At 35.0% G+C, this 9,079-nt stretch overlaps 1 protein-coding gene across 1 annotated transcript; it reads left to right on the forward strand.

Annotated features, from left to right (window-relative positions):
• LOC109823826 (E3 ubiquitin-protein ligase RNF185-like) lies at positions 1 to 8,521 on the forward strand. The gene is made up of 5 exons (XM_020390218.1): positions 1 to 157; positions 323 to 520; positions 616 to 697; positions 5,922 to 5,983; positions 7,901 to 8,521. Exons 2-5 carry the CDS (start codon positions 341 to 343, stop codon positions 8,117 to 8,119), a joined length of 543 nt encoding a protein of 180 aa, XP_020245807.1. The 5' UTR covers positions 1 to 157; positions 323 to 340; the 3' UTR covers positions 8,120 to 8,521.

The following is a 9,079-nucleotide window of genomic DNA, read 5'->3' on the forward strand; positions in this document are numbered from 1 at the left end:
AAATTACACCCCAATTCCTCTCCTTCCCCCATTTTCTAGGGTTAGGGTTTCTAAAATATCTGCTACCCTCATTCGCAAGTCCATTTCCCCGCTCCCATTCGAGCTTGGCTTCGATCCGCGATACTTTCGAAGAAAAATTCGCTGTTGAAAGATTAAGGTTTTGTTTAATCTCAAAACCCCCAATTTTCTTTCTTAATGCTGAAAAGATTGGATTTTTGAAACATGCAGCTATCAGATTCGCGGTGATCGTCTAAATGTCTGTTGTTTCCGGTGAAGTTTGCTTCCGTTGACTGATTAATTTCCTTAAATTCCCAATTTTTAGGGTTAGGATATCTTCATCATGAGTAGATCGAGACCTAATGAAGAGAAATTGCAAGACCTTGAGCTCAGACTTGCTCCATCGTTCTTGAAGGAAAGGGCATTGGGGTTTTTAAGACGTAGTAGTCCAGAGTTCATAATCATTGACGACGATGATGAGGATGAAGTGGAGCAAGTGCATGCTCCCACTTCTTCAAGAGAGGTATTTGATCATATTTCAGCGTTTTTTTTCCTTTAAAAGTTTACTTCTTCCATCATGCTCTTGATGAACATTATCTGTATCGTTGGATTTTGCAGACGAGAAGGTTCTTTCCTTGTCCGAGTTCATCAGTGACTGGGATTTCAGAAGGGGATTTAGAACTTCGGCTTACTGTTGGGGGTGAGTTTCAATGTTGATTATTTAATTGTTCATCATAGGCCAAGTCTTGTTTGGGTGCTGAAAAGGTTCTTGCAAAATATGCTTCGAGTTTTATCTGAACTGAACAGGCTATAGGTGTAATATTACTTTAACGCAGTCTACGAGGGTCATGAGTCAATGTATCAGTTTCGGAGTGCTTATAAACCATTCTCAAGCCACCAATGAGGAATCCTAAACTGTAGAGCTATGATATGAAAGTTTGCTATCAGATTGTAACTCATTTTGTGAGATTAAAACATGTCAGAGAAAAAAGAGAAAATAAGTTAAAGCTCATAGTTTTTTTAAAAAAAATTCCGGACATGCATGCTTCTGTCCATCGATCTGTTTTTCTCCTTAAACATTACTTTCCCGTTCACCTAAAATACTACCAGTATTTATAAACACTCCAAACTGATATCTTTTCCAGTTCTTGTGTGATCATCTTTGAAAAGATTCTCCAACAAATTCTGATAAAATATTTCTTGTCATATGAATTCACAATGCATCAACTTTGTGAAACCTAGACTTTTGCAATTGAAGCTTCACTTGTACGGTTAGCTTGTCGTAAAATCCTTTTTGCTATTTGCTACTTCCTTGAAAGGAAATTTTCTTATTATTCTTCTACTGAAGAGCACAGATAATTGCTATAATTGAAGTCCATAGTCATGTACTAGGCACCTTAAAACGTCTATTTAATATCTTTAGTTTGTATTTTTTCTGAGGACAGAGACCCTTGACCCAAGTTCCCAATGTATGGGTAATGTGACATGTGGATTAAACCATGTAAGAGCAGGGCCTGCAAAGTATGGTTGTTCATAAAAACCCATATCTTTTTTGTAGTTTGGCACATAATTTGAATGTTTGAAGGCTTGTTGCCCCATCCAAGCTGCGTTTTAAGATAAATAAAAAGTGAATTATGCGCCCCTTCTCTTAAAAAGAAACCATGAAGATAGGTAATTTAGATGTTTCTTTACTGTTGGATCTTTTGCAACTCTCATATGAGAAGTATAATATGTTTCTTTAACTTTTAGTTATAAGATGTTCAATTTTATATATATCATTATCAGCAATGTTTTCACTAACAAATCTAATCAAACCGACTATAAAGGAGGAGAACTGAATGAAACTAATGGAGAAGAAGTGGATGTTATTGTTAAAAAGAATTGTTGAATAGATAGTTCCAAGTTCCAAGATGAAGCTCTTTTAACAGCCATAGGATGGATTAATGATATATTCAAGATTTTGAGGATCATGATGCCATCATCCCTTTACCCTTTAGTTTCGAACGACAAATTCTGCTGTTACATGATAGATAATGTATATAAAGCTTAGGTGGAAAAATACAAAATAGCAATATCTACCTGACATATACGTTTGATGAGGATCAAGGTTTTAAATATCGGATGTCGGGTTTATGTCGGATGACTAAAATTCATGTCGGATAGCGGAAATCGAGGATATGTCGGGGAACATGAAAAAATATCGGATTGTCATATCGGATGATGTGCATGTGTAATAAATATCATAAATAAAATCTAAACAGACTTAAAAAAATCTATTGTCTAAACATATAAAAAAGTGAATAACTTATGATGCTTATGTTTGATGTTGAAGGAAAGAGGTGAGAAAAGAGGACTCTGATATTAGCGGTTAAGAAAAAGAAGATCGCTCGATATTGATGTCGAAGAAATAGCTCGGAGAAGAGACTGATGAGATGTCGAAGGAGAGAGAGAAGATGAGCGATGGATATTACTTCGGTCTTTTTTTCCATTTCCCTTAACTTATCGGTTTTTGTCTTTGGAAGTAATATTAAGACAATCAAGAATTTAAACTCAAACCTGATTAAATAAATATAATAAAAATAATAATAATAATATCAGCCAATTTTTCAGATTGTAAAATTGGCCGACATAACTGATATATCACTCGACATATCCGCCCGATATATCCGACATGTCGCCCGATATATCCAACATGAACTTTGAAAACACAATACGCATTGAAAAACTCCATATCGTATCGGTTGGCCCCTAAATCTGACATGCCGGCCGATATTTCCAACATGTCGGCCGACATTTAAAACACTGATGAGATAGAACCTTTTAGTTTCTTATGGTTCTGATCTTTTGACATCCATAATCTTGAGGTTTTGCTATGCCATCTGATGAAACTGAGGAAGGGCTCAATTGCAGATCTTTTATTAATAAGAGTTTCTAGAATCAAACATTATATAATTACCTAGTCAGTTCTGGATTCCAAAATCAGGTTTAATTAGTGTTGGTTATATAATGCTATGTCATATAATTAGTCATGTACTCCTTATTAAAGTTGAATATTCCATTGTCTTAGTTTTTCCTTCCTCTTCATTGTGTTCTTTATTGTTCTGTTTGCATAAGGACAACATTTAGTATTCTTATTTATCTCCCTTAAGAATTTTTTTTTTTCAAAAGCCTTGTAATATTGTGAGCCTTAGGTTACATTTCAATCAAATCATGGGTTGCCCTGGCATGCAAAATAATTGACAATGCATGACGCTTGTCTAAATTATCAACCTACTACGAGTGAACACATAGTATGAAGTTAATTTAAGAACTTCTCTCAAATTTGAAAAGTTGTTATTGCCAGGTTTGATTGTGAAAGATACCAATTCTTTTGATTGCATCATATCAGATTCTAAGTATGTAGATATAGTTGAGGTGAAACGAGTCGATGGTCCACATTGGTTAATAACCTCTAATATCGGAGAAGATTTTTGAGGTGTGAATTATCAAACAAATAGAAATCTTGTGATTAAACTGTGATTATTCCATGTCACAGTTGAAAGATCATTCAGTGATCAAATTTTTGAAGCTTGAAAATCCAGTGTAGATGCAGAAAATTGTTCCTTCTAGATCCACAGTAGGAATCATTTTGTTAGAAAATAAATTAAAATCAAATTGAGTGATTTTGTTGGATTAATCTCATATTATTTGGCCTAGTTCACCACAATACCTTATATCATATATATTTAATAACTTTAATAAGGTTTTTAAACCCTTAGATGGTAGCAACCCAATTACTCAGATTGGAAATGTCAAAACTGCTGAAACTCCTTACTAGTATCAACATGATGAATAGAACTTGCGATCAACACTACAATTTCAGACCTGTGTTACAACCACATAATGACCATGTCTTTGAGGCTTCTGGCTTGACTGATGTTCTGATCACAATGATGTTGTGATATTAACTTGAGATACTGGGAGAATATAACACAGATTTCTAGCATTTTCATCATTTGTTTTGCTGGATGCTCGTGCTCTTTTTTTCTTTTATGTGCATGTGGGTAGTTGTTGACAAACTGGTTATGGCTTTTGTTTGCTCTGTGTATGTGGGTATTTATTTACATAATTCAGGTTCCTTTTTCCTTCTCTATTCTTCTTGCTTTGTAGGCTGATTTTCATGTTCTGGTTTAGAGTGTTTGTCTGTGTATGTTCCAAAAAAAATGCAATTTCTCATAGCCTAATTGCTCAAGACATGTTGCAATTTATCTTCAGTCTATGTTTTGGTTGAAAGTATTGCTTAAAACTTAAGGTATCTATTGCTCCAGCAGTTTGCATTAAGTTGGTGGACTTGCTGCTTTGGTTCTCTTTTGATCACTTATACACACACACATACACACACATACACAAGATAACATTTTCCATCTTTAGATATAAGGATGAATCTCATTTTCTACACATAACTTTTGGTGAGTGTACATCATGAAACATAAAGATCAAGATGGTGGCGCTGTTGGTAACAACTAAAGGGGGAAAGAAGTTAAAGTCACCTCAGAGAAAATTTCCTCCTGCAGTAAGGGATACTCATTAATCTCCTGTGCTTGTGTGTATTTGTGTGGAAGTGAGATATTAGTTCTTATTTTATCTCTATCAGAGTCTGCTATTTATTAATTAATCTTTGTAAGAAAAAGTAGCAAGTGTTCATGGAAATTCTCGGCGCATGCTAATGTTGTTTCCTGGGTCTAGGCTATAAAGGTGATAGGTTTCATATCAGATACCCTTTTCCTTGTATGCTCTCCATTTCATGCTCTAAAGAAGGTCACTCTGCTGGAAGTTGTTAGATGTGAATATTGTTGTTGGCAATTTGACATGCGCCAGTTGTTCTAATTAGCAATGAAAATATTTGCACGCGTTAGAAATAATTCATTTTCTTCAGGTTTGTGGGATTGTCTAAGGACGTGAATGACTGTCAACTGACAAAAGCCAAGTCCTGGTAAATGGTCCATTACTCTATTTAGAACTTTTTTGCTGTATCTTGAGTGTTGCATTTTCATCATAATTGTGGCTCCGGTTCGACATTGTGCATAGAGCTATTTTTCTCTCAGTTAATTCCAAGGAGGTCTTATCTCTTGAACAATGTTTAAACACTTGCTATTAATTGATATGCCAGATTCAGTGGTTCAGATGTTGATCTACCCAATCTCAAAAACCCTTTTCATAGGATCAGTTGATATTGATGAATGATGAGTGGCACATTGCTGACATATATCCAATGAGGCCTTACTCTTGAACAATTTTTAAACAATTGCCATAAATTGATATGTCAGGTTCAGTGGTTCAGATGTTGGTCTACCCAATCTCAAAAACCCTTTTTATAGGATCAGTTGATATTGATGAATGATGAGTGACACATTGCTGGCATGTATTATTTCATTCTGGTTCAGTCTAATAGAACTATAAATCTTCATTCATCACATTCCTTTCACAGCCCAACCTAATAAAAGAGCTTGTTTTGAATTGACTATTGATTTTGAAAGTCTTGGTGCATGTATTGGTAATATTTAAACCTTAACTACTTCCTTTTTTCACATGTAACTTCCTTATACTGTTCTTCAAATGAATTATTTCTTTTTCTTAATTTCTGAACGGCTTTTCCAATCCGATTATAAGCATCCATGTCATGAGAATAACATCATAGATAATGCTTGAACACTTGTATCTCCTTAAAACAAGATTTTAAGGTATTGCTTCATCTTTACATTATTTTAGGTGGTTATTATTAAATAATACAACATAGTTTATGTTTTTGGTGTGCTATTGCTTCAGAGGGATGGAGGCTTGTCTGTCATTGAATTTTTTATCAAAGTACTGAAGAATGACTTTGTAAGTTTTAAATGTTAATCTCTTGAAGCTTCTGGTTTTCTCATGTATTTAGTTTTTGGCAGCATCTAATGGATCTTCTGGGAATAAAGATTGCGGAGATGCAAGTGCCAGGAAATGTTGTGAGGTATGAACCCTTTATTATCCTATTCTTCAAGTGATTGTATTAGTTAGGAGTACACCATCCTATACACAAGTAATAACTTGGAGTTTCTCTATTAACAAGTTAACACATCTAATTAGGTAATTTAAACATGAACTATATTTTATTTCAAATCATGCAACTGGATTCTTTTGGTGGTAGTATCAATCTTAGCCATTTAGAATTTAATTGTTGTTTACTTATTTATATTGACAGTAAGGCAACTGGATGCTTTATGTCTGTCTATTAAAACTAACACTTTCTGTTCAGAAGTCCTATAGATGGTCTCTATGTTTCTCAGAAGGCATACCCCTCAGAGGCTAAAATAAAATTAAGAATTTTTGTTTGGGATTTTTTCCCTAGAAAAAATCAAAGGAAAAAATCAAAGAGGCATTACATTCCTGTTTGGGAGTTTCAAAGTAAATCATGACCATCTGAAGCTTCCTCAAGTACTTGGTTTCACTGAAAAGGTGTACTGCTAAATTGTAGTTCCCCCTTCTATATTAACTTGGAAAAATGAACATCGTGAGTACTGCTTTCAGCTTTGTTTAATTGCATTGGTTCTCATATTGTTCATCCGAGGTAAGTTTGGTCAAGGTTACTAAAATGGTGAAGTCGGTTTTACTCAGCTAAAATTAGGTTCAGGTGCTAGTTAACTCTAAGTAATCTGCTTGTAAATTTATTAACCCACCTTCCTTGCTTTCCATTCTACGTTTTCACAAAATTAATCCTTTTTTTAAGTTTTATTGTACAATTCACTTTAATTGTTTTCACTCTGGTGCAGCACTGTCACAAACATGAGCTGTGCCTGTTTTCCAGCAGAGTCCTGAGTCTCATCTGTGTTTACTTTCTGAAAATTCCAAAATGTGATCCTTCCAAAATGGAACCAGGCTCGCATTAAGCATTAATGTTTTAGGCTTCTTGTTTGGTTGGAGGGGGAACGAGGAGGTACATCTCTTTTTCTTGTTTTGCTAGAGAGATGGGAAGGGGAGGTGAGGTGCTGAGTTAGTTAAATTACAATACTACTATTATAATTGGGGAATATCTTTTTAAAAGAAAAGGATCGATTTTGAAATCATGAGAAATATGGGCGGGCATAGAACTCATTACAATATAACCCGTTTGTCATCCCTCACTGTTCGCTGTCCCTCCGATTTGAGGGGATTGTGAATAGTAATCATTTTATGCTTCTTTTCATTTTCCCTCTCCTTCCCTTCACCTTCTTCTCTAGAAACCTCCTACCAAGGGCAATTTCTTGTTTTGTCCCTCACCTGACCTCATTCTACCCCCTGCCAAATCAACCATAAGAGGGTGTTTAGGGGAGCTTATTCTTTGGTCATCGCAGATTTTAAGCTAGATTTTTCTTATCTACCTGTTCGGTAAATCCCCAATAAGCTAGCTTGTAATTTCCCATGTTAAAAAGTCGAGATTCCCCAACTTGAGGAAAACTAGCTTATAGGCTCATCTCAATAAGTTAGGTTTGATCAAGTAATTAACTAAACTACTCATACAAATTCTATAAAAATTTTTATCAAGTAATTAACTCCATAAAAATTTTATCGTAAAAGCCAAAAGCTATCAAAAGCTAGCATATCTTAGCTTCAAAAATGAGCCCTTCCAAACACCCTCTAAAAGGCATCAGAACATAAGGTCATGCATGTAATAATATGAATTTTGAGGTATTAAATTTTAAATGAATATTTAGTAAGCAAACGAATCGAATACGTAGATGTCTTATATTTTTGATTCATTTAATGTATCAACACCATTTTGATCTCTCTTAAATGACACCGAAGCAAATTTGAACAAATGGTTAGATGAATAATTATAATATTTGATAATCATTCAATCAACTTCCACCTCTACTGGTAATTCATCTTTTTCCTGACAATTTCTTTGTAGTGCGGGCAGGCATCAAAAGGCCACTTCACTGAGGTGAAACTAAGATGTGCTATATGTATGGACACCATGAAGGAGGAGACATCAACATTGTGCGGGCACATCTTTTGCAAGCCTTGCATCACAAACAGCATCCTAGAACTCAAGAAATGCCCAACCTGTCGAAAGGAGCTCTCTCTCGGGAGCATCCACCGTATTTTTCTTCCCGGGGCGACTTCTTGACGACCTCAAACTGTATTTATGCAAAAATGTTTGATCATGTTGTTCATCGATATGTCCTTGTCTGTGGTTCTAAATCCTAGAGGGGTCATCAAAGTGCTCCTAAAGTTATCGAAATCCTCTAAAGACCTCTTTGAAGTGCTCTAAAGTTATCGAAATCCTCTAAAGACCTATTTGTTAGTTTGTGGGGTTTAGAGTGGAATGGTTGAATACCCAGGAAACGGTTTGTTGTAAGTTGTAGGGCTAAGATAGTGGTAGAAATGTTAATGTTAAAGCAGATAATATGTTCAAAATGGAATGTTGATGTTAAAGCAGATACTGAGTTTTGTTAGAATTCAGTTTTTTGTAATTGCTTTTTGGCAAATATTTGTTTCCTTTGCTCCTTTTAGTTCCTTCGAGGCTGTCTACCTGTTTTTCAAAAGAATTTCCTTTGAGCTTCAGGGAAAATATATGGTTATCGTAATTATTTAGCATTACCGTTGTAAGTTAATATTATTATCATCGATTTTTCCTGGTATCAGATATGTTACTGCTGATATTAGTATTTTTTTTTCAATTACATTTTCAGGTTCCTTTTAAAGCTTGAAACTGCAGGATTAGCATGTGTGTATAGTTTCATGATTTAGATGAATGTTTGAAACTTTCAAGTGATGATGATGCATGACTTTTTTACTATGGGAAACCTCAAAATGCTGAACAACCTTTGAATTCTCTGTTCTTTCAGCAGCTGCCACTTCTAGCGTATGAGTGAACTTATAGATGAAGTGAAAACTATATAGAGAATAAGACCAGGATTTGCATGTGTGCAGGTTGGATCTTTGTTTATGGTATGATCCTTCGAGTGGCAATGTGGAGGAGCAAGAAATGAGTAACGTAATCAGCCTATCCTTCAGTCTACTTTTACTGTGAGGAGGATTTTGATCAAGTTTCCAATTGCTAATAAAAGCCAGCATTTCTGCCAAG

The sequence above is a fragment of the Asparagus officinalis genome, chromosome 9 (genome assembly GCF_001876935.1).
Source record: "Asparagus officinalis chromosome 9, Aspof.V1, whole genome shotgun sequence".
Classification (NCBI taxonomy): domain Eukaryota; kingdom Viridiplantae; phylum Streptophyta; class Magnoliopsida; order Asparagales; family Asparagaceae; genus Asparagus; species Asparagus officinalis.

What these genes read in the sequence shown, in the direction of transcription:
- LOC109823826 (XM_020390218.1), top strand. Translation starts at nt 341, where the DNA reads ATGAGTAGATCGAGACCTAATGAAGAGAAATTGCAAGACCTTGAGCTC. An exon ending in CTCCCACTTCTTCAAGAGAG is followed by an intron (nt 521 to 615) that starts GTATTTGATCAT and finishes TGGATTTTGCAG; the next exon opens with ACGAGAAGGTTCTTTCCTTG. An exon ending in ACTTCGGCTTACTGTTGGGG is followed by an intron (nt 698 to 5,921) that starts GTGAGTTTCAAT and finishes AGTTTTTGGCAG; the next exon opens with CATCTAATGGATCTTCTGGG.